At 36.4% G+C, this 25,808-nt stretch overlaps 1 protein-coding gene across 1 annotated transcript; it reads right to left on the reverse strand.

Moving 5' to 3' along the window:
• Window positions 1-13,481: 13,481 nt before the first annotated feature.
• LOC138312927 (uncharacterized) lies at window positions 13,482-17,127 on the reverse strand. The gene has a single exon (XM_069253636.1). It carries the CDS (start codon window positions 16,741-16,743, stop codon window positions 14,143-14,145), a length of 2,601 nt encoding a protein of 866 aa, XP_069109737.1. The 5' UTR covers window positions 16,744-17,127; the 3' UTR covers window positions 13,482-14,142.
• Between the last annotated feature and the right edge of the window lie 8,681 nt (window positions 17,128-25,808).

Raw genomic sequence — 25,808 nt, forward strand, 5'->3', positions numbered from 1 at the left:
AGGAAAAAACAAAAGCATGAAATGTGTACAAAACGTATTAGTAAAACCTTACTGGACTATCGAGTAAGCAAGTACGTTGTTACTTGGATATGACCTGATACAGAAAGAACTAATAGCGCGCCCATGGTCAAACTAGGTACCAAAGGTAACCTTAGAAATGAAGATCGGTACCCTATAATGTTTATATAGCATACATGGTAATAAGTGAAGGAAATGGGCGGATCCCGGATGTGCGCTAAATGGCGCTCCACTTCCCAAAAACCACATGTTGCACCATTTCATTCAGGGTACCTACATGTATATTGCACCGACCCGTTTAATTTATAATATCTATAAAGGTTCCCAAGCAGGGTCTCGGTTGAAATACTGTACAATAGTGTATATAAGCAGTTTGATATAAGATGAACGAAAAGTACACAACAGATATTAAGTTTGGACAATCATTACCCCATACAATCGATGTTAACAATTGAGGTTAAGTTAAGGAAATACGTGGATCCCGCCATGCGTGCCGGCCCGCGCGGAGGGTAAGAAGAGTTCCTCGGCCCCCTGCACTCCAGATTATTAAGTGACCCCCCACGGACAAGGAAATCTCGACGCCCATGTGAGACCGGAAACATGCGACCTACTCCGTGAGACCATGCATCCAAAATGACTAGACCTGACATTTATGATCCTAGGAGAGTGGGGATCTCCCATAAAACTGGGGAGGAGTGTTTATGAACCTCCCCGCGGATTTGATGACTGTCACCAATGTTGCGTCGTTACCGTGTGTGCCCCCCCCCGCGAAGCAGCGCTCCTACCCTCCACCGTCTCACTTTTCCACTCTCCCCTCCTCCGTGTTCTTTTCCACTCCTCTCACTCCATCATCTCCCCTCCTTTCCATTTCCAACCCCCAATCCTGTTTTGAGGCACGGTGTGTTTTTACTTACGGTTGAGTAAAGTTGTCAATAAATAACATGTATTGTTCATTAATTATATGTAGATTGCTAAGTACTGTAAGATACAATATGCACACACTTTAGAAGACCAAAAAAGGTTATTACAATACCACTTCCCGGAACACTAAGAATAGCTTACAAACCTGGTTCATCTAAGGGCAGTACATATTTAATTACTTATAAATAATTTGATCCCAACATCATCTTATTATAGAAACAACCATCTCTGTTGAGAAGATTGTGTAAAAACCATTGATGTAGGAAATTTGCAAAGTTTCTGTTACCCAAAAGTTACGTTACCGTACAAGTGGGGGTGGTTATTATCGTCATCAGGGCAACTAACATGATCGTTTTTCATAGCAATAAACTATATTAGAAGCCCCCAACAACAATGAAAATTCTCCTACCTTGTTTTTCCTCCGTGAATACTGTCATACTTGCAGATTAAAATCCCTCCTTTACACACTTTGGAGGTTCCTGTGGAACGACTGATTAGCAGATATACGAAAACGTAACGCTACCGTATACTAGAAATCAATGTACCTCAATAATAATGCATAAACCTTACCCATGCAGGGGTGCTTAATGAAATCGGTGTGGGGGGGTGGGGGGGCAAAAGAAAACAGGGGGCGGTGGGTGGGGGCAAAAAAAAACATCAAAAACTGCCCCCCACCCTTCGTAGCCCAACCGACCCCCCCCCCCGACCACGTGTCCCTCATGACGGGGATGTCAAACAAGTCCTCCCCCCCCATTTTCCCCGCCGACTGAAATTTTCTAAAAATGAAAAAGTCCTATTAGAAAAGAATAAATAGAAAAAAGGGTACTCCTGCACTTTTTCTTAACTTCAATTCTCTAGAAAAATGTTTTCCGCGTCTGCGCAGCGCATTTTCCTAAAACGTTCAAAGCATCAGTAATCGTCAATACAATACGCACAAACAAGACTAAAAATGTCCATCAACTCGGGATACAAATGTACAGATTTAAAAAAAATGGTCTCTTAAAAGACTCCAATGTTGTATTATTTCTCAGCGAGACAATTTAAATCTTTATTTTATGTAAACACGCAAACAATGTGCCGATTGTTGTGGAAGCCGGAAAACTTCAGAATCTGAGTAGGGTTTCATACATTTGTATCATAATCCTAAATGCATGGTATCTTTAAATCGAAAATTACACCATGTTAATAACCGCTAAAATAATGAATCAATTAAATTATCGATAAAACTCATGATCATCCATTCAAAATCCGTAATTTATTTATTTTCTTTGTCCCGGGGGTAGACCCCCGACCGCCCCCCTAACAACACTAACTACACCAAATTACACGCGCACCTTTGGGCGCTCGCAAATTCATCAAATTCATCGAAACTCTCATCTAAGCCATTCTAAATCGTAATTATATACCCTAGGGGAGACCCCCGGACCCCCCAACACACCAAAAACTCGCGCATCTCGGGCGAGCGCAAAATTATCACAATACATTAAAACCACATCCCGTAGGACACCCTCAGACACCTTATAAAACACCAAAATCTCGCGCCTTCGACGCTCAAACGCTTAATTAGCGCCAAATTTGCGTATTCGTTAATTTCCTTTTTAAACCGACCCCACTTTCTATAAATTGTGTACCGCAATGAATTAAATTTTATGATATATGAAAAATTTACATTAAGCATGTATAGCATTAATATTATTGTGAGTTGAATTAAACACCTCCTGTATGGTGTGGCGCGGGGGGGGGGATGTTGTGGTATACAAAATATTTTGAGACATCCCCCCCCCCCCCCCCCCCCCATGACGTTACGATCGTTCCCAACGCCCTCAGATGTAACCAATTCAACTTATCTCCATTGACCCTTTTGACACCAGAAAACGTAATCGGGATCGAGACGTTTGACCATAAAGATATATGTTTTCGATCACGTCCATCTCCGTTTGACGTAACCAAAACTGACCAGTTATTATCGGTCGGAACTTGATACTTGTAAACACGTCGCCCATGTTTATCTTTTAAGTGAGAGTGTATGTGAAAAATGGTAAAAAAATGTAATGGGACCACAGACCAATTAACCGTTTGCAATGTACATGTACGTTTAGTTAGTTATGTAGGCGTCCCTATAAAAGGGTCAGTAGGTCGTGCGGGAATTTCCCACAATACAAGTAATATAGTTTCAGGATTATTCCTAGTGGATAGAAAAAATTGAAACATTGAGAAATCATATGAGGAATCAAATTTTAACACTCCGATTTGTAGTTGTAAGTAAATCAAAAAGGACCATTGAATCACAAATGTTTATCTCGGAATAATAATGTAATTGTCTAATCATAGAAATCTGTAAAACAATGGAGAAATATAATTGTTTTTATACCATCTCTAATTTAGCCATGATATAGCAGAACATAACGCGACAAATTTAGGTCAAATCATAGTTTTTGTAATGTTTCGTTTGTATTAAAACAAGTTAAAGTATGGGGGTTGATATAACTAGTCCCCTCCTCGGAAAATAAGACAAGTCCCTCGGAAACACCAGAAACTTGCTTATTATCCCCCAACCCCATACTCTGTTGTAATAATACATATCTCCCGTGCATAATGTTACTTAATAAAGCCACATGGTTTTTACTTTGTTTAGACATACATGAAAACCTCATAAAGACAATGATCGATATAACCAGACAGTCGATGTATAACAAGTTATCTATGTAGGGAAGTTATCGTATGTATAGAAAAAAGGGGGGGGCCTAAAAAAATCAAGTAAATTACTATTTATCTGATTTTCATCACCTTGGTTGTCAATTCGAATTAAAGGATTTAAATGTTATAAATCCTACAATAATAGAGGAAATTCCTATTTGTACTTCTGAGATAAAGGACCAAAAGGGCTTGGTGTTTACTGTAGAATTAAATGAATACACTTTTTAATATTTCATATTGAAATGATATAATGTCTAAACCATAACGTAAGTGTGATCTAGATCAGTATAACTGTTTTATTTGTGTAATGAGTATTACACAACCGAACTACATCAGGTATTTGGTAAAAATTTAAGTTTAATCTTACGATTATTATCTTGCATTTGAATATGAAAAATGTTGAATATTACATGACATTCAAAAGACATTGAATATAGAGGCAGTGACAATCGTATTAACACTATATATTAATAAATTATATATATAAGCCGTTTATCCGACAGCCTGTACTATTAAATATATCCTTTAACCCTGTGTATAAATGTTAATATTAACTGAAATGGTACAGGTGAGACAAAAACTATAAAACAAACTGATACAGTACCATGTCCAATGACCACTTTAAAGAAGAACATCAACACTTACATAGGCATTTTATCATATGACATTAGTCACACACTGTCCAGTTATGAAGAAATATTTCCTATAAATGAATACCAAACTACCTGGTCACTTCGAACGAGAACGTCCGTCAACTTCTGCTATAAAATAGCTTTTTTTGTTAGTTGACAACGTTACAGGCACCTGCGGTATCTGTAGTGGTAATTCAATTAATTTAGTACACTCGTGCAAAAATTTAAAATAAAATACCAGATAGACAAAATAAAAAACCATAGCCTAACTTATCAATTGTCAGATATACATGTGTATTGGTAATATCTGTGAGTAAGGTAAGTTTGTGGCATAGATGTCGCTCTGACATCGATGCGTGTACATGTATATTATATTAAATGTGTGTGTGTTAGGTCGGGGGATGATAATTTGTTTGTACATAAAAGTAATTAAAGGCCCACTACCTTGTCCGAATCGAAAATTAAATGAAATTTGTCTTAAACCATTAAAAACATCAGGGATAACCCATATTTATAGGCCACATATGAAGAAACAAAGCACCAACAAATGCAAGAATAATTTCCTGGATTAAAGCTATGTTTTACAGAGCGAAAAATACGCCGACATGCCGCAGTGATACGACTGTTACAACCAAATAGACGAACCGCGTTATGAACATAAACATTTGAGTTTAATTCAACTTAATAGGATCAAAAGGTGGAATGAAAAGTGATAGTATTGACAGACAGTTAATTAACTATATGCGTGACTTTATTAAATCAACGTATAACATTCACATTTATAAACAATAAAAGGCAGTTTCAGGAAAGGTATTTGGCCTTAAAACCTAATTTACAATTAAATGACGAAAGATAAAGAAAAAACTAAAACTAAATTGTAATGTATTGATATAATTAGTATAAACAAAGTCCTGTTAAGTGTGTGAGTTAGTAAATTGAAGTGGCGGCCCGCCAGATACATAAGAGTGGCCACGCAGCCAAAATAACCTTTCAAACCTTTCCCTGGACGTTTCGACTCCTAACGCTGGAATCGTCTTCAAGATGGAGAATTTGGAAATTGTGATGGTACCAAATCACTGTCCCGTCCAGTGGAAATCATTGCAGCAAAAAGTCTTTTCGTCTCCATCACAGCCAGATGGACGAACTCTCTGGCTTGGGGTACTTGACAGTCGGTCAACTGCTGCTTTCCTGTCTCTGCCCTTCACCAGCCAGTGCTGCCAAAACATTCTCTCATGTTGAATGCTCCACTGGGAAGAACCAAAACATACATGTAGTGGCAAGTCATCAATTATAACATTTCATTAAAGGAGCTTATATAAGATATCTTATTTATATATGATGGTGTCCTTAATACAATAAATGTCCGAATATCCTTGTGATGGAATTAAAATACAAAAAAAAATCTGCAACTTTCTAGCGCATATAAACAGCTGACCAGCTGCTCTTTAGAGGATGTTTTAATGATATGATCTTATATATAATACTTCTGTTAGCTCAGAGACAGAGCACTATATACAATGTATCTGATAGCAAAATTCACCTATAACCTCCCATTGGTGTTGTGTTAGTGATTAACCCGGCATACAATTGAATATGGTCTTGTAACCCCATTTGCGTTCATATACCAACTATAATGCAATTCAAAACACTGGTTCAATCTATATAGTTTTACATAAAAATACAATCTAATTATATTTATGTTCGTAATCAAATTCAAAAACGATGATGGTATCTAAGCTGGGTAAACATAAGTTAGGATCAGAGAATGCCGAAGATATCGTTTCCGAATTGTTGTGGAATGTTTATAGCTGCAGTTTGTTTGAAATTATAACAATGACAACTTTCAATTATTTCTTTAAAGTGGTTTCTTTATTTCAATTTTATTATATATCATTAATAACTACATTCAGAATAAAAATTGCAATAACCGAGGCGGAACGACTACCCTGCCACGGTAATGTAATCGTTTGTCAGAGGTAATGTATGCGGTCCCGAAGAGGAGCGAGCCGCCATATTATATATTTCCAAAAACCGAGGAACGTTATTTATGACTTGTGCTTATCTAGCACTATTGATGGTTTGACCGTTGAAGCTTGCTGAATGTTTTGGTCATGTATGGTATCAGTCTACGAACGCGATATTGACTAAATTCATTACATAGTCATGACTTAATTTATAGTACGGAGGATAGAAAACAAGTGGTTTGTAGATACTGTTTCTCGGATAGGCTACCTGTAATGTTGGTTTTTTTATTTTTGGTTTTTAGGTCCATCAGTGCACCGTCCCGTCGTCGTGCGCCGTCACGCCGTCCCATTAAACTTTTCATTCAAACGACTTCGTCGCAATAACCGGAAAGGCCCAGGGTACTGAGATAATTTTAGGCCTGTAGGTTTGCTTAAGATGGAAAGGCTACCAAGTTTGTTCAAATAAATGACCTTTCGACTTTCATTCAAGGTCGACCGGTTCAAATGGCTAAAATCCATTAAACAACTTCGCGTTAAAAAACTAAGAGTGCTAGAGACCTGAGATATTAGTCCTGTGCATGCTGTGATGGACGGCTCCCAAGTTTGATCAAATAAATGATCTTGACCCTATCATACAAGGTCACGGGGTCAAATAGGCAAAAATCATTAAACAACTTCCTTCCTCAATAGAACCAGAAGGTTGGCCTAAGAGACCTGAAATTAGTCATGTGTGCATTGCTGACATGAAGGGCTACTAAGTTTGTTCAAGATAAATTACCTTGACCCTTCATTCAAGTTCACGGTGGGTCAAATACGTTTACAATCTTTATAACTACTTCTTCCTCAAGAACCAGAAGGCCCATGGTATTGATAATGGGCCTGTGACAATGCTGGATGAAGGGCTACCAATTTTGTTCAAATTGAATTGACCTTATCATTTCAATGAAGGGCACCTGCAGATCTAATATGGGCTAAAATCTTTAAATGACTTCTTTCATATAGAACCAGAGAGGCCCAGGGTACTGATATTTGGCACGTAGGAAGCTGGGATGCAAAGGCTAACCATGTTTGTTTCAACAGTGAATAGACCTTGACCTTCATTCAACGTGTCACAGGGGTCCCAAAATGCTAAAATCTTAATAAACGACGTTCTTCTTAAGAACCAGGACTGGCCCAGGGTACTGATATTGGGCCCGTAGTGATGCTGGGATGAAAAGGCTACCCAAGTTTTGTCAAATAAATGACCCTGGACCTTCATTCAAGGACCACAGGGGTACAAATAGGTCTATAATCATTTAAACAACAACTTGTGAATAATGAAGAGTTTTCGAGACCTTGATAAAATGGCCTTGTGGCATGCTGGGATGAAGGGCTACCAAGTTTGTTCAAATAAATGACCTTGATCTTCATTCAAGGTCACTGAGAGTCAAATAGACTAAAATCTTTAAATGGCTTCTCTTAAGAACCAGAAGGCCAGAGGGTACTGGATATTTAGGCATGTAGCATGGATAGACGAAGGGGCCTATCAAGTTTATTCAAATGTGATGACCTTGATCTTCATATTAAGGTCACGTGACGGCAAATTATGGCTAAAATCTTTAAATGACTTCTTCTTAAATACCCAGAAGGCCCAGGATAACTGAAATTGGGCATGTTGCATGCTGTTGTATGGAAGGGCTACTAACCAAGTTTGTTCCAAATGAATTACCTTATGACGCTTACACCCCCCCGATTCAAAATCATAGGGTCAAATAGGCTAAAATCTTTAAAAACGACTATGTTGTTATGGTACTAATTGTCAAGAAATGGGGACCGTTAAGGCCCATGGTTCTCTTGTTTTTTATAGAATCCTGTAATGTCCCTGTTTACACTATTGTTTCGCTTTAGACTCTCACGAGATTTTATCCCCGAAGTGACCGTACACACATAGCTGACGTACACTATGAACATTTCCAGAGGAAAGCCCCCCGGTTGTAGCCCCGACCAGCGATTCATTTGTTGTTTTATTACCTTTACAATGTTTTTATTTAACCACATATTTGTTAGTCTCAACTGGCCCTAATGGCCGTGTGAGCCTTATGTCATTGCGCGGCGCTCCGTCGTCCGTCGGCGTCCCTTCCTGTCCGTCAACATTTCCCTTTAATTCGCTAACTTGTCATAGAGTTATTGCAAAGATGATTGTAACCAAAATTAGGCCACAAAACATCCTTGGGGAAGAGGGGAACAGAACTTGTATCAATTTTTGTGCTCAGACCCCCCCGGGGCGCGGGAGGGGTTGGGCACAAATAGGGGAATATGAGGGTACATCCTATAAAATTCGCTACTTGTACTAATAGTTTCATTCTGCAAATGGATTGTAACCCAAATTTGGCCACAAAACATCCTTGGGAGAAGGTAAAACAGATTTTGGTATAATATCCTTGGTTTCCTGACCCCCCCGAACAGCAGGAGGGCGGGGCCAAATAGGAAAAATTGATGTTAAATCCTATAAAATCGCTACTTCTCTTAGAGTTTCTGCATGGATTGTAACCAAATTTGTGCACAAACCATCCTTTTGGGGAAGGGGAACAGAACTTGTGTAACTTTTGGCTCTGACCCCTCAAGGGCCAGGAGTAAGCGGGGCCCAATAAGGGAAAGAGAGTAAATTCCTATAAATCGCTACTTGTCCTAGAGTTTTTGCATGGATTGTAAACCAAATTTTGCCTACAAATAAGCCTTGGTGAAGGGGAACAGAACTTGTATAATTATTAGGCTCTGACCGCCCCGTTCGCCAGGATGGGGCGGTGCCTAATAGGGAAATTATAGAAGGTAAATAATTCAAATACCCTTCAGAAAAGGAAACAATGAACCTGTCTTCAGAACATGACTTGGACATTACAAACTCAGGTGAGCGATACAGGCCGCTCTGGCCCGTCGTTGTTTTTGAAATTTCAAATACATATTTAAAATTGGATCTAATAAAACCCTCTTTATTGATTATTATTAAAATCCGTCAAATAATTGACGCAAAATCTTATCGAGGCGTGAACTTTAAGAAAGTCCGAACCCTGCACTGCGTCTGTATTCATACGTCCATTGCGATTACGCCTAAATTATGAACGCAACTCCCCACCCGTTGACTAATATAGGGGCATATGTAAATATATATGTGTAACATGTCATTGCGACGGCGTATTTTGAACGACGTAATGACGGCAATGCGCATTGTTATTGTGCGTACTTAAATGCTACCTGAATGAAAAAAAAAATCCACTTGTTTTATAGTATTTGCAACAATATTTGGAGGGCTGAAGTTGGTTGGAGCCAGACCTAGAGATTCGATTAACTTGAACGGAACTAGGAACCATACCCGAGTTCCGTTTTACAAAAATACAGGTCAACGAGCCGAATTTCCGTTTATTAGGATTTCTTCCTCTAATAGCATACGGGTATCGAACTTAAAAGCCTTACATGAATAATACAGCACATAATTAATCTCAGAGCAAAACAAATTTCCTTAAACGGATCTGACACCTAGACTCCAGTGTCCTGTTTTAATTTAGGAACTCAGACCAGAGTTTCCGTTTTACTTAGGAACCAGACCCCGAGTACCGTTTAGGGGGGAGCCTGATAGCTTGCATAGATGTAATTTTTATGATTTTTTTTTACATGTGTCGTCTTTGGAAACAATAAATATCAGTGTAGATTTTCTTTTACACGCAGGCCGACAACGAGACCTGTTCATGTTCTGTTAAATATCATACCGATCTAGGAACCGAGTTCTGTTTATTTAAAGACTTTTTATGAATATCTTGATGCGTATTAAAGGCCATGGTCTACATGCACCACCACCCCCCCCAAAAAAAAAAAAAAAAAAAAAAACAACTTCCGAACCAATATTCCTGAACCTTTAACGACCCACTGATCACAAATCAAAATTGTTGCCATTGCCTTGGGAATGAACTTCCGGTTATACGTCATCCAAGATGGACCGCCATCTCGAATTTTCACTAATAATTGAAAAATAGTCATAACACAATAGAACAACAAATACATATAAGCAACCAATATACATCCATTATAGGTGGTGATTTTTTTTTTTATTTTACGTCATAAAATGAAAAAATCATCGGATTTTAAGCTCAAAAAATGGTATTTTTTTAAGTAAATTTTTTTCATATTTGGCTTGACACCAGTAAAAATGATTCCCGCACCAGCAAGTTATTTGACCTCTGAACAATCAGTAAACAACAACAACAAAACCCAATGTTTAAGATCACACGAATCTAGGAAATAGATCCGAGTTCCTCTTAAACTCAACTCATTCACCAAATGACTTGGTATGGTACGGGTCTTTTGAGGCCCCCAAATCCGTTATTTTTTTCAAAGTCTGTTATTTTATTATGTTTATCTTGCATTTGAAATATTAACTACATAGCTGACATATTTGATAGTGTTATTTGGTAATATAGCAGTTCCCTAGTTTCCATGGGCAATCATTTTTTTAATATACATCAATTATGTAAAATGTGAAAATTTCATTAAAATTGGCCTTTTTATGCAGTTTTTCATCTAGTTAACATAGAGCGCATTCTAGAACAAACTTTATATTTTTCAAAATGATGTATTCTTCGTGTCTGCTAATTCTCCCTTAAAATATCAAGTTTGTTCTATTGTTTTTAAAAGAACTATAATAAGAATATGCCAAAATTGACAAAATTTTCAAATTTGCATAATTTATGCAAAGTTACCATGGTTATATAGCAAAAACATACTTTCTGTCAACAAAAATACTATTAAGTTTTTATCAGGGGCGTATTCAATATTTCAAACGCAGCAACTTAATTTTTTAATACTGAATTTGAAATTTGGTAGATTTAGGGGCCAACAAAAGCAATTACCATACCTAGTCCTTCCATATTCAGTTCACGTGCTTCTACTGACCAATGGGCGGAGTTCGTTTATTATGATTCCCATATGTAATAAGATGTTTTAACTAGACATTTTATTGAACAGTTTGACGGGTGTTTACGTCTAACAAGGAAAAGTGGTCAATGGCATTCATATCTTAACTCGAGTTTTGAAGAAAAAAACTTCTTCATCTCGCTTAGCCCTGTTGCGGCTCAGTGTTGGTCAAAGGTTCAAACTCTGATTATGCAATACACGATAGAACAGCCGTCCTCTTTGCCAGCTAAGCTTGTAATTTGGTCAACCAGGTAGTGTTCGCTCAAAGGAGCACCACAAGATGGAGAGGCTGTTGCGTGTCTCCATCCAGATTGTCGTATGTAAACTTGGCTACCTCTGCCCTGAACATGGCATTGAGAGCCTTGGCTTTCATAAAAGTTGTCATTACTCGCCAACAAAACCACCCTGTCAAAATGCCTTACCGATCTCGTTTGTTGATTACCCATTCTCAGACCTCACTTCTGTTCTGATTTAAATTTGTAAGAGGACTCGGTCCCTTCTTTCGTTTTTGAAAAACATTCAGACGTTGAAGTCCAGTGCCTCGCACAGGTCAGCACCACCCAAGAAGAAGGCTAGACCTTCAGCTTCCCACTGTAATATGCGACCGAAGTCAAAGCCTTATTTCAAGGGCAACAATGGGAAGAGTAAGAAGAGTACAAATCCTTATTGGGACAAGAAGAAGAGTTCCTGATTCGTTTCCCTCTCCTTGATCGTTCCATACGAAAGGTCTGTTCTTGAGAATTCAGCCAGTCTAAGATTCAAGACCTCTCCCGTAGATTAGGGTTTGGGTTAGGTAGCAATTCTACATCTGGGAGGGTCTCATCTTCCTGTAGGAGATCGTCAGTCCACCTTTGTTCGTATGATCAATGGAAGGATATCACACAGGACTCTTGAGCCTTTTCTGTAGTCAAGGAGCGGTTTGTCATTCCATATTTGCAGCATCCGCACTTTGCGTCAAAGTATATCATACTTTCTTCCTTCGAGGGATCCGGAGAAGTCACTTTCCACCCGGGAGGAAGTAAGAACCATGCTTTTAAAGAGCGCGGTCGATTAGGTGTCTATTATGAACTGCAAACTCGGCTTCTATTCTAGAATGTTTCTGATCCGCAAAAGGTTGGGAGCTTGGTGTCCCATCAGCCGCTGCCGTTTGTAGTGTGATTTCTGCACTCTTTGAAAAGACATGTTCACAGCAATGACGACAAATTCTAATGATCCATCTAGCTCGGGAATCTTTGGATCGGAACACCCGTTTGGTCATGAAACTTTTGCTTAACATTGACTTTATTCCTTAAAGAGTATGAGGTTTCCCCTTCCTAAAACTTCTTGGAAAACGTTTTTTCAACACGGTTCATGGTATTGTCCTTCCACCTTTGAAGAATTTCCAGAAGGCCAGAGATCTTCTCTGACCTTCATCGACCGTTCCCTTGTCGAAGTTCGTTTGTCTCTAAATGTTCTGTGTTATCTCAACTAAAGGGGTTTGCTCGTTGGTGTACTCTGAAAGGCAATTACAAATGTTCTCCAGGGGATTTAGTTGTCCGTGCCAGCTCCCATCTTGACCATGTTCACGGATGGTCCTTTGGAACATGCAGAAGATGGTTTCTGTTTCTGTTTTCTCTGCAGACTTTTCAGAAGATTCTGCATTCCAATTAAGCATTGGTTTTCATAATTTTGACATGCAATTGGTGTGTAACATACATTGGGTGTTCTTGCACATCCAGTGGTGTGCGTTAGCGCACCATGATAGATATGCTAGAACACCCAATATGTGTTACACACCAATACATGTCAAAAATATGACAGTAGTGCATTATCGTTTAAAAAAAATAAAGATAAAGCTTGAAAATAAAACTTCTGATGGACTGTTTCCTTGGGCCCAGTTACGATGACTCAGTCTGTGATTGTTCCTCCTCAGTAGACAGTATATACATTTGCGGTTTTTTAACCGTATGCGAGCAGGTTTCACAATAGTGCACTTTTTTTCACGGGGAGGTATATCCATTTTCCCTTCAATCTTTCAAAACCCTTTTTTTTATATTCTGCCCCCTGCCTGGGACTTGTCCCCTAAATTTGACATTTTGACTGGGCTGCCTGGCTTCGGGCTCTCTATTACAATAAGACAAATTCGCATACTAAAGTTATGGTAGCGTATTACTGAAAATGAAATTGAGGTTTTTCAGTGTAAAACTAATTTTTAATTCTCCAACTACGGCACATTTCAGTAATCAAAAATTGTAGGAACTCAACATCTACAAAAGCTTTTAAATTCATGATCATATAATAGCTAAATGATTATAGAAGGGGCGGATAATAGTGGGTCAGATAAATTACGTCATATGACGTCATAACGATGACGTCATGGTCTACTTCGTAACGGAAATTTGTCCAATCCGTTACGGACATTTTTTATTTTCTTTTGGTAATAGATAAAAAACTAAACAAACTGTGTTTGTATATTCGTGAACCAAAATAAAATTTGAAGAAATAAACATAACTTAGAAAGGATAATTACATTTGATACAGTAATGTACGTGTAAAGTAAAAATCCATTCTCATGATAACATAAAAACACACTCCCCAGGTGGACTTTTGTTTCATTTTCCCTAGATTTGTCTATCTAAATGAATAAACGTATCCTGTGTTCTATTTTCCAAAGGAAATATTAATTGACATTTAATTAGAATGAAAATAAAGTAAAAACTATTCTCTAAAATACACCATTTTCCGACGGTAACGGTAAGGACTTGACTGTAACGGTATTGACGAGAAAGTAACGGTAAAGACAAAATGACTTTTCATTGAACAATAAGTTTATTTGAAACCAGATAACCTTCAATTTTCAATCGAAATGTTGTCTTATATCAAAGAACAATAAAGACACAAGGAACTTTGTTTTAAACTAACAACGAACATAAAACTCCTGAAATATATTGTGTATCAACTGTTCATTGCAATACGACTGAATCAACTTAGTCGTACTTTTTGGAAATTTCTTTCCAAATGTCAGGCGAAACTTGTACGTGCCGTTTTGTGACAGGTAACGGCTGTGGTATCATTGTGATCACGTCGCTGTTCTCATACCACAACACGTCCTCAATGAGAGGCCAGAAAAATCTATTAACGCCGATTCTGTGCATCACTTTTACCTCTATATCGTTCTCGTCCACATCTAAAATTATTCCGGGGAAAGCTTTTCCTTCGTAACTCACAACACACCATTCTCCAATTGCATCTACATCGACGCCATCCGCTGGTATAGAACGAAGTACCGGAGCCTTGCCATTTACTTCGCGTTGTTGCTCTGGATGCGTCAAACTTTCATCATTAACTGTATTTGTATTAGTGTTTTCTGAACTCGCTTCAGTAACGGTTGTCTCAACGCGCTCAACAACTGCTTGCGAAACTACATTTGATTCGACATTAACTTCTATCGGGACTGATTTCGGAGTGAAGCATGAACATCTCAAAGGTTTTTTGCAGAAACAAGAGAGATCTCTCACTGTGATGTGAGAAGAATCGATAGCGGTGAGAACTTGGTGGATCTTCATAGTGCCAGGGACAGGCTTAACATTGTCAGGTAATGTTCGCGATATCTCATTAATGTCGGATTCCTCCACGACGATTAGTTTGACGTCAATTTGTTCGCCTGTTAAAACGTGGTACATATCATGAACATCAGTGATGTCCTTGCCATATGCTACCGCTTGATCCGCCTTCCGTTTGACAAGACCGCCGACACCATCGGGCGCCCCCTTACCGTGGCCAGCTTCAGTGAAATTCCAGGTCGCGGTTTGGAAGCCGTATGACCGATGGACTCTATCTTTCATCAGATAGAAATTTTTCTTAGAGCGATACTGAGTCGTCGGACCGTCAGAAACGAAATGAACAGTATCGATATTTTGATTTGTTTCTCTGATTTCCCTCAAGATGGGATCCAGATGTGCCCATATCGCCGTAGGATCGTGCCGGGTGCATGCTGACATGGTACAAAAAGAGGACGGTTTCTTCGAGTATTCGTAAAACACCCCTGTGTGGAGAGAAACTTGATTGCGCGACGCACCAAAGTGCATACTTTGAACTTCGTCAGTTAATTTACACGCAAAATTTTCCGAAAAGTCTATGTGTATTATGCATTCATTTGGAGAAAGGTTTTCTTTCAGACGGCGGATCTGTTCTAGCTGATGATGCATGTTATATTCATGCCTGCAAATCCGTTTGTTGAAATCCATGATTGTTTCATCGAGCAAGTTTCTAAGTGTGTAATGTTGTTTTTCTTTTACTGTTATGTGCACAGTTATTTTGTTTTTCTCTCCGTTTGCTTTAACACACTCTCTTTCTTCAATTTTGTTTTTCCAGCCGTATATCCAAACCTGTTTCCCTTCATCGAACATACCCTCATTCGAACTCAAAACTTTTTCAGAACAGCTCTTGCACTCCCGATACATACATTCCTTTGATATTTCGTCACAGCACAAAGACTGACAATACTCATTAATGCTCTTTTTGTTAATAACCTTTTCCTCTATTAGCCGGTTAAGTTTGAACTGAATATTAGCATGGAGCTTGCAAACACACGTGTCTCGGGCGTCACATGATGGGTTCACTACCCAGAAAGGCCTCAATCGACAAAACATTTGGTAGGAAAGTTTGTTTTGAGGATATTCTGTTACAAATTTTTTGTGTAAGTTCAGCAAACTATCATTAAGCAGTCGTTTTTGTTTTTTAAGTCCATGTTTTGTTTTCGTATCTCTTTTCCCCGGCATAAGTCTCGAGCTACTGTCACGCTCTAGGAAATCCCGAACTTTTCTTCTTGTTTCGGCAGGAATAGCATTTCTTTGCTTTTTTCTTTCAAACTTGTCCGTTGCTCGCGCATTGTTTGCTCTTAAACGTTTGTAAGATATATTGCATTCTTTCGCTAAATGCATCAACCGGTATTTCTTCAAGAGTTCGCATGACATTAGTTTTGAAACCATCTGACGTTGTCTTTCAGACTTTAAAACTTTCATCTTTTGTTGAATATTCTTAACAACAACACTGCTAAAGAGAATTTCTTTCTTTTGTTTAGCATCCAAAATTTTTCCTTTGAGCATTGTATCAACTTTTTTTCTGGGAGAATTTTTCGAAGATGTTTTTTCCAATATACGTTGGTATCTTTTTCTGTATTTGTCTGATCTTCGTTTCTCAGCTTTCAGCTCTTCTTTTACTTTTTCAAATTCTTTTTTCATTTTCTTCATGTTCCTTTTCCTAATGTTGATTCCAGTATGCTTCTTGTGGGAATTTGAGTTATTTGAATGCGTTGGCGAATTTGGCGGTGTGTTCTGAATAATTGGTGCATTTTCAGCCAGTCTTTTCTTTTCTTCTTTCCTTTGTTGTCTCTTTTCCTTTCTCCAAAGTTTACGTCTTTGTCTTTTTTCACGGTCATTACAATCATCTATCAGTTTTATATCTCCGTTGCGTTTCCTTTTCCTGTAGCGACCTTTTTCTTTTTGTTTATATTGCTCGTAAGCTTGGCTATCGTTTTTTATTCTTTGGCGGTAACGCCTCATTCTCTCTGCGGCAGACAAACCCATTATTTTGGATGATTTTATTTAGAAGTTTCAGTTTGTCTTTTTGGTGAAGGTAATACCCGCCGCTATATTTCCACCAATTCTCAGGTGAAATTTCGATATGGGGCATACACAGATTTTTCTCAATTTCAAAACTTTCCCAGCAATATTCGATTTCCTTTTCCTGTACATTAACTGCTCTTCGAAGCTCTTTCTCCATAATCTGCAAAGAAATATAAATCAACATTTGTAAGTGTAATTATAATGTGCTAGAATTGTAACATAAGTAAAATATATTACATTCTGCGTACTAAAAAATATCATTTTTCTGTTATGAGCACATTTCTCTTGAATATGACAAATACTTTGATCTTAAATTACTTTATATTTTGTTTCATTTTGCTTGAAAACAATCGATCCTAAATGCTTTGAGACAGTATTTGTAAAACTGATACATATCAAGTCCGTGCCGTTACGACTTTGTCCAAACCGTTACACGTAAAACGTAACGGTACAGACAGTAACGGAGCGGACTTTTTTTTGTAATAATTTCCCTTAGGTAGCCTCTACCAACGTTTTTGAAAAGTAGTTAGCCCAGCTAATGGTTTGTATTTATATACACGAAAACTTTGTGTCACCAAAATCAAAAGTTATACAGCATTATACTTTTTAAAGACAGTATGGAAGGCTAACGGTACTATGGCCCCAATATGATTTTGTGTGTTGTGTCAATCTACCATAGTCTTCTCTTCAATATCTATACTATTACTTTGTAATACTCCCAAACCCCAACTCTTTTGAAACTCCTCACGCTGCTTACCACCATGCTCCTTAACCATCACTTTAAAAAGTACATCCTCCCATTTTTGTAACTCCGCACAGCAAAAAATCATGATGCGTATTTCTATTTAAAAAGGATTCCAAAAAAGTTGTATAGAACGCGGGGAGAAGATTTAAAGACCGAACCGCGTTTTAAATACAAAATTCCGGAATTGTACCGCTCCGTAGAACCGGGAACTGACACATGAATATACCCTTGACACGAAATTTAAAGGCCGTATATATGTACTAATAGTATATTTTGAACTTATTTTATGTCGATATAAATAGTATAAAAGTAATTGACATGACATCTATGGTGTAATCACATATCGCGTTTGGTGCGTTGATAATATCGATATAAAATTAGACGTTTTCACATAAGTGAAATAGACTTTACGTATGCGCTGATACCCTTCTTGTGGACATTATCGCCACGATATCGTTCAGTATATAGAGGTCCGACCAACAGAGACTACTAAAGAGAATATCTGACTTATTTTATATTAATTTTTTGAATAATTTTGTTGTGAAAAACATGTTATTTAACTGTTTCGCCTTATATTTGATTCAATGAGAATACAGATTGCTAAAGAAATTCGCAGACTCATTTGAAACTCTGAGATGCACCTCGTGGCAGAAAATTGGATCCCGTAGTTGGAGAATTACCCATATATAGGCTCTCTGGCACTCTAGGGGTTAAAAAACGAAACATCGGAAAATTATGAAAATATTATGAGATCTGAAAGTGCGAATAATTTACTATAAGGTATGCCAAATCCATCTGGTAATCACTGATAAATCACTACCGGAAATTAGATCAGGACAATTCAAAAGAAAAAAAACAATAAGATAGTCTAACATGTATCAGTTACTGAGCATGTAACATGTTACTGAATATGAGGCGTCCAAAAAATACTTTTGTCCAGGTACTGTTTAAGTATATGGCAATAACAATAATTCGAAAATAGTGTGTACATTATGTATGTGCAAGTGTTTTAGGTACATGTAGGTTAGCGATTCACTTGTTAAATTACCTGTCCGACATTTCTCTTGCCAAGTTCTTGCCAACTGTGTAATCATGTGTACTACGTCATTAACGCGGTGATACTAATTACAGCCCGGTACCGCCCGGTACTGCCCGGTACCGCCCGGCACAGCCCGGCACCGCCCGGCAAAGCCCGGTACCGCCCGGGGAATCCATATTGACCGCCCGGGCTTTCATTTTCATTCAAACACCATTAAAAGTATAGTATACAGATAGATAACTAACGTATTAATAATTTAGACCAAAAATAGCATGAAAACATTGAAAAACGAAAGAAGTACGGGTTCGCGAAATTCGCGATCTCGCAACCTAACCTCAGTGAAGAGCCGTAATCTTGTTATTTGTAGATATAAGACCGCCCGGGCTTTAATTTGCATACCAACACCAATGCAAATATAGTTTACATGTAATTACCTAACACATGCATAATTTGGCCAAAGAGTAGTGTGAAAATATTGAAAAAAGAAAGCGGTATGGCTTCGCTAATTTAGCGATCTCGCAAGCAATCCTGATTGTTGTTATTTGTAGATATAAGACCATTTATTTTCATCCAAACTTCGTTGAAAGTATAGTTTACAGATAGATACATTATATATAGATAATTAGCCTAAATATAGTATGGAAACATTAAAAAACGAAAGAGTAGTGGCTTCGCAAAATTCGTGATCTCGCAATCGAGTCGCAATCTTGTTATTTGCAAATATAAGACCGCCCGGGGAACATATATCTACCGCCCGGGCATTTACTTGCACTCAAATACCATTAAAAGTGTAGTTAACAGCTAAATAGTTAACATATATAACATTTTGCCAACAAATGGTGTGAAAATATTGAAAAATGAGAGAGTTACGGCTTTGCAAAATTCACGATCTCGCAACCGAGTCGTAATCTTGTTATTTGCAAACATAGGACCGCCCGGGGAACATATATCTACCGCCCGGGCATTTACTTGCACTCAAATACCATTAAAAGTGTAGTTAACAGCTAAATAGTTAACATATTAACATTTTGCCAACAAATGGTGTGAAAATATTGAAAAATGAGAGAGTTACGGCTTTGCAAAATTCACGATCTCGCAACCGAGTCGTAATCTTGTTATTTGCAAATATAAGACCGCCCGGGGAACATATATCTACCGCCCGGTCATTTACTTGCACTCAAATACCATTACAAATGTAGTTAACAGCTAAATAGTTAACATATTAACATTTTGCCCAAAAATGGTGTGAAAATATTGAAAAATGAGAGAGTTACGGCTTTGCAAAATTCACGATCTCGCAACCGAGTCGTAATCTTGTTATTTGCAAACATAGGACCGCCCGGGGAACATATATCTACCGCCCGGGCATTTACTTACACTCAAATACCATTAAAATGTAGTTAACATCAAAATACTTAACATATTAACATTTTGCCCAAAAATGATGTGAAAATATTGAAAAATGAAGAGAGTTACGGCTTTGCAAAGTTCACGATCTCGCAACCGAGTCGTAATCTTGTTATTTGCAAATATAAGACCGCCCGGGGAACACATATCTACCGCCCGGGCATTTACTTACACTCAAATACCATTTAAAATGTAGTTAACAGCTAAATACTTATCATATTAACATTTTGCCAAAAAGTGGTGTCAAAATATTGAAAAATGAAAGAGTTACGGCTTTGCAAAATTCACGATCTCGCAACCGAGTCGTAATCTTGTTATTTGCAAATATAAGACCGCCCGGGGAACATATTTCTACCGCCCGGACATTTACTTGCACTCAAATACCATTTAAAATGTAGTTAACATTAAAATACTTAACATATTAACATTTTGCCAAAAAAAAAATAGTGTGAAAATATTGAAAAATGAGAGAGTTACGGCTGTTATTTGGCTACCGCCCGGTCATGTGTTATTTTCGTGCAACTGATATACATGTACATGTATATGAGCCAGTAAATGTCAATTCTCGGACATGGATTGCCCATTCGAATCAGGAGTTAGTAAATCGTAGTTTACGGACAGAATTTGTAATTAAATGTAAATGAAACTAAAAACTGGTAAAAACTTGTCTGAAATTGATGAAATTAATTGAATTATAATTGTTATTTGGCTACCGCCCGGTCACGTGTTTATTTCCGTGCAACTGATATATGTGAGCTACTAAATGTCAATTCTCGAACAGAAGATGTACTACCTATGTAAATGAAGTTAAAACCGAGATAGTTGTTAAGATATTAGTAAAACAATTGAATTAGAAAGTCTTCAATATCGATCTAATCATAATTGTTATTTGGCCTCCGTCCAAATACAGTAGCGATAAATTATACAATATAGGTAATATTGCCCGTTCTATTTCAGGAGTGAGTAAATCGTAGTTTACGGACAGAATTTGTAATTAAAATGTAAAAAAAAACTAAAGCTGGAAAAACCCTGTCTAAAATTGATAGAATTAATTGAATTATAATTGTTAATTTTGGCTACCGCCCGGTCACGTGTTATTTCCGTGCAACTGATATATATGAGCTAGTAAATGTCAATTCTCGACATGGAATTGTTCGACGTTATAAAAATGAAGTAAAAAACGAGACAATTGTTTAAGATATTAGTAAAACCAAATGAATGGAAAGTCTTTAAGGTATCGAATTCTATTTAATATTGATCTAAATCATAATTTGAATTTGGCCTCCGTCCAAATACAGTAGCGATAATATTAACAATTATACAATTAGGTAATAATGCTAAATACTTAACATATTAAACATTTTGCCAAAAAATATTTCAGGAAAATGTTGAAAAATGAAAATTTACGGTTTGCAAGATTCACGGACAAACCGAGTCGTGAATCTTGTTATTTGCAAAAAATAGGACCTTGCGCCCCGGGAAAAATAAATCTAAAAACTTGCAGACTTGACTCAAATAATTAAAATGTTAAAGCTAAATCAAAATAATTAAAACATTTAAATACCCAAAAAATTGTGAATTAATGAAATTTGAAACAAAATTCACGTTTATCCGCAACCGTTGTCATAATCTGTGTTTATTTCCGTGCAACTGATATATATGAAAAATTATATCTACGGCATGGATTGCCCGGGCATTTATTTGCAATCAAATACCATTAAAAGTGTAGTCTAACAGCTAAATAGTTAAACATCTAAAATTTTGACCAAAAAAAATTAGTGTGAAAATATTGAACTGAAATGAAAGAAGTTACGGCTTTACAAAATTCACGATCTCGCCAACCACGTTCGTAATCTTGTTATTTGCAATCAATAATAGGAGACCGCCCGGGCGAATATAGATCTACCGCCCGGGTATTTACTTGCACTCAAATACCATTACAAATGTAGTTAACAGCTAAATAGGTTAACATATTAACATTTTGCCAAAAAATGATATGTGAAAATATTGAAAAATGAAAGAGAGTCCAACGGCTTTGCAAAATTCACGATCTCGCAACCGATTCATAATCTTGTTATTTGCAAATATAGGACCGCCCGGGGAACATATATCTACCGCCCGGGCATTTATTTGCAATCAAATACCATTAAAAGTGTAGTTAACAGCTAAATAGTTAACATATAAACATTTTGCCAAAAAATAGTGTGAAAATATTGAAAAATGAAAGAGTTACGGCTTTACAAAATTCACGATCTCGCAACACGTTCGTAATCTTGTTATTTGCAAATATAGGACCGCCCGGGGAATATAGATCTACCGCCCGGTCATTTACTTGCACTCAAATACCATTACAAATGTAGTTAACAGCTAAATAGTTAACATATTAACATTTTGCCCAAAAATGATGTGAAAATATTGAAAAATGAGAGAGTTACGGCTTTGCAAAATTCACGATCCCGCAACCGATTCATAATCTTGTTATTTGCAAATATAGGACCGCCCGGGGAACATATATCTACCGCCCGGGCATTTATTTGCAATCAAATACCATTAAAAGTGTAGTTAACAGCTAAATAGTTAACATATTAACATTTTGCCAAAAAATGGTGTGAAAATATTGAAAAATGAGAGAGTTACGGCTTTGCAAAATTCACGATCTCGCAACCGAGTCGTAATCTTGTTATTTGCAAACATATAGGACCGCCCGGGGAACATATTTCTTTTTTCTCACTACTTATGAATTCTGTTAATATTAAAACATTAAGAAATTTATGTAAATTTATCAAGGTTATTTTCCAAAAGAATTTATGATTTGTACATATTTTCTACTTGTCAAATTTTTGAAATTGATATTTATATATTATGTTTCTCTATACAATGTATTTGTCAAAGAGAACTAATAAAGAAACTTGAAACTTGATAGGTTTACCAATATCTGAACAATTGTCTCGGTTGTAACTTCCTTTACATAGGTAGTACACTCTCTGTCCGAGAATTGACATTTACTAGCTCATATATATCAGTTGCACGGAAATAACACATGACCGGGCGGTAGGCAAATAACAATTATAATTCAATTAATTTTTTCAATTTCAGACAGGTTTTTTTTCAGCTTTAGTTTCTTTTAAATTGAAATTACAAATTCTCTCCGTAAACTACGATTTACTAACTCCTGAAATAAAACGGGAAATGTTACCTATATTATATAATTGATCGCTACTGTATTTGGACGGCAGCCAAATAACAATTATAATTAGATTGAAAATTAAGACATTTATAATTCAATAGTTTTTTTAATATCTGAACAATTGTCTCGGTTTTAACTTCCTTTACATAGGTAGTACACTCTCTGTCCGAGAAATGACATTTACTAGCTCATATATATCAGTTGCATGGAAATAACACATGACCGGGCGGTAGCCAAATAACAAATATAATTAGATCGAAAATTAAGACATTTATAAATCAATATTTTTACTAATATCTGAACAATTGTCTCGGTTTTAACTTCCTTTACATAGGTAGTACACTCTCTGTCCGAGAATTGACATTTACAAGATCATATATATCAGTTGCACGGAAATAACATATGACCGGGCGGTAGCCAAATAACAATTATAATTCAATTAATTTCATCAATTTCGGACGTTTAAAAATCAATAATTTTACTAATATCTGAACATTGATTTCGGTTTTAACTTCCTTTACATAGGTAGTACACTCTCTGTCCGAGAAATGACATTTACTAGCTCATATATATCAGTTGCATGGAAATAACACATGACCGGGCGGTAGCCAAATAACAATTATAATTAGATCGAAAATTAAGACATTTATAAATCAATATTTTTACTAATATCTGAACAATTGTCTCGGTTTTAACTTCCTTTACATAGGTAGTACACTCTCTGTCCGAGAATTGACATCTACTAGCTCATATATATCAGTTGCACGGAAATAACACATGACCTGGAGGTAGCCAAATAACAATTATAATTCAATTAATTTCTTCAATTTCAGACAGGTTTTTTCCAGCTTTAGTTTCTTTTAAATTGAAAGGGACCTCTTTCACGAAACAATGGAAAATTTGCCCACGAACCAATTTTATTAAAACTAAATGTTACATGTAGCAACATTAAAGCAAAACCTTGAAATACGCTTAAAAATTCAAAAAGGTCCCAGGGGCCTGTGCTGTGGCCAAATTAATGTTGTCCAGTATAGGTGTATGACAGGGTTCCCTTTTTGATCCAAAAAGTTATCGAAATAATGTTTTATGTCATAAAACTGTATTATTTTCTGAAGAGTATAAATACTTTACATATTATGATCACAAATATGTAGGCAAAATGGGACAAATAAAATTTTGGCAAAATTTTAAAGATAGAAAATATCGAAATTTTGGGTATTATTTTCGGCCATGTCAATTATTAACAATGGTGATTTCACCAACTTCCAGTTTGAGTGCACCAAAAATATTTTCTAAAAAGTTGGCTCATTACCTGAAGTAAATATTATGCAAATTTTCAGAAAAATTGTGGACCGGTAAATTTGTCGTTTAAAAGGTCTTAATGAGGCAAGGTCTATTTTTATGCAGTATTACACCGTGGTTGCACCACGGCCCTTTTTCAATCATAAAATTGAGAAAACAAAAGAAACTAATTTCTTAATCTTATTTAATACTCATTAGTTACATTAAATTTAAATTTAATATATGATTTTATAACCTATATATTGTAGAATAATCAAAATATTGAATCACAATAACAAAGTATTTCGGAATATTTAGGGCATTATCATTTCACTTTTCAAGCTAGATGATGATTGCAACTGCATTCTCAGAAATATTAATTTTTATTTACAGCTGAAAGGCATATAAAGTAAAATAATAACAAAATCTAGAAAAAAATGGGTGGGAGTAGATTATTATGTAAGAGAATTAAGTTTTTACCAATTTTCACACATCCCGTATATTAGTGCATATATGTATAATGTTGTTGTTTTTTTCAAAATATTGTGCTTTCAAAGTGTTGGCAATGACATCAAATCACACCATTACAAGTTTTTGGTTTAAAAAAAAACATAGACAAATTGATATATGATTTTTTTTTCGTTCAAAAATGTATTAATTTTACTATATAAGTATTTCTTAGCAGTTTAATATTTAGATTGTTTAGAACATTTTGTGATCAATCAACTGAAGTTTAATTTCGAGGGTTTTTTTTTTTTTAATTTTTCTTTAGAATTTTCATGAATTCCATAAAAGTTAACTAAGGAATTTTTTTTCAGTTAAAAACATAACAGCATCTTTTATGGTTAAATGAAACAGTCAAAAGTTTTTGAGGTCCACAGTTTAATTTTTCATAATTAGCTTTGTGTATCGTAAAACACATCATACTATCAATCAAAATGGCATAAGGTTTATCATTTCAGGTAAAAAAATGATTTTATAAGAAACTTGGTTATCACAACATGAATTATACATTGTCATGGGGATCCAAATAAATAAATTTATACGTGACACAAAGCTAAGTAAACATAAAGTATATGCAATACACTGCATTTAAATGATTTCCAGTTTGATCAGACACTCTCAATTCCTGTTTGACGGTTTCTCCATTATCTCTGTACGATTAATACCATATCCGCCAATTAAGATTTTTAGAGATGTTTTTGTCCATATGATTACTTTACAATTACTTATAAAACTCATATAATTCTAAACTCAAAGTCAGTTTATATAGTATTGAATAAAAACGGTTTCATCGCCACACACTCTTTACCACGGGGATATACACCATGTTCATGTACTGTGATCGAAGCCTTTCTTTTGTGTCT

Source organism: Argopecten irradians, unplaced genomic scaffold (assembly GCF_041381155.1).
Source record: "Argopecten irradians isolate NY unplaced genomic scaffold, Ai_NY scaffold_0526, whole genome shotgun sequence".
In the NCBI taxonomy this organism is placed as follows: domain Eukaryota; kingdom Metazoa; phylum Mollusca; class Bivalvia; order Pectinida; family Pectinidae; genus Argopecten; species Argopecten irradians.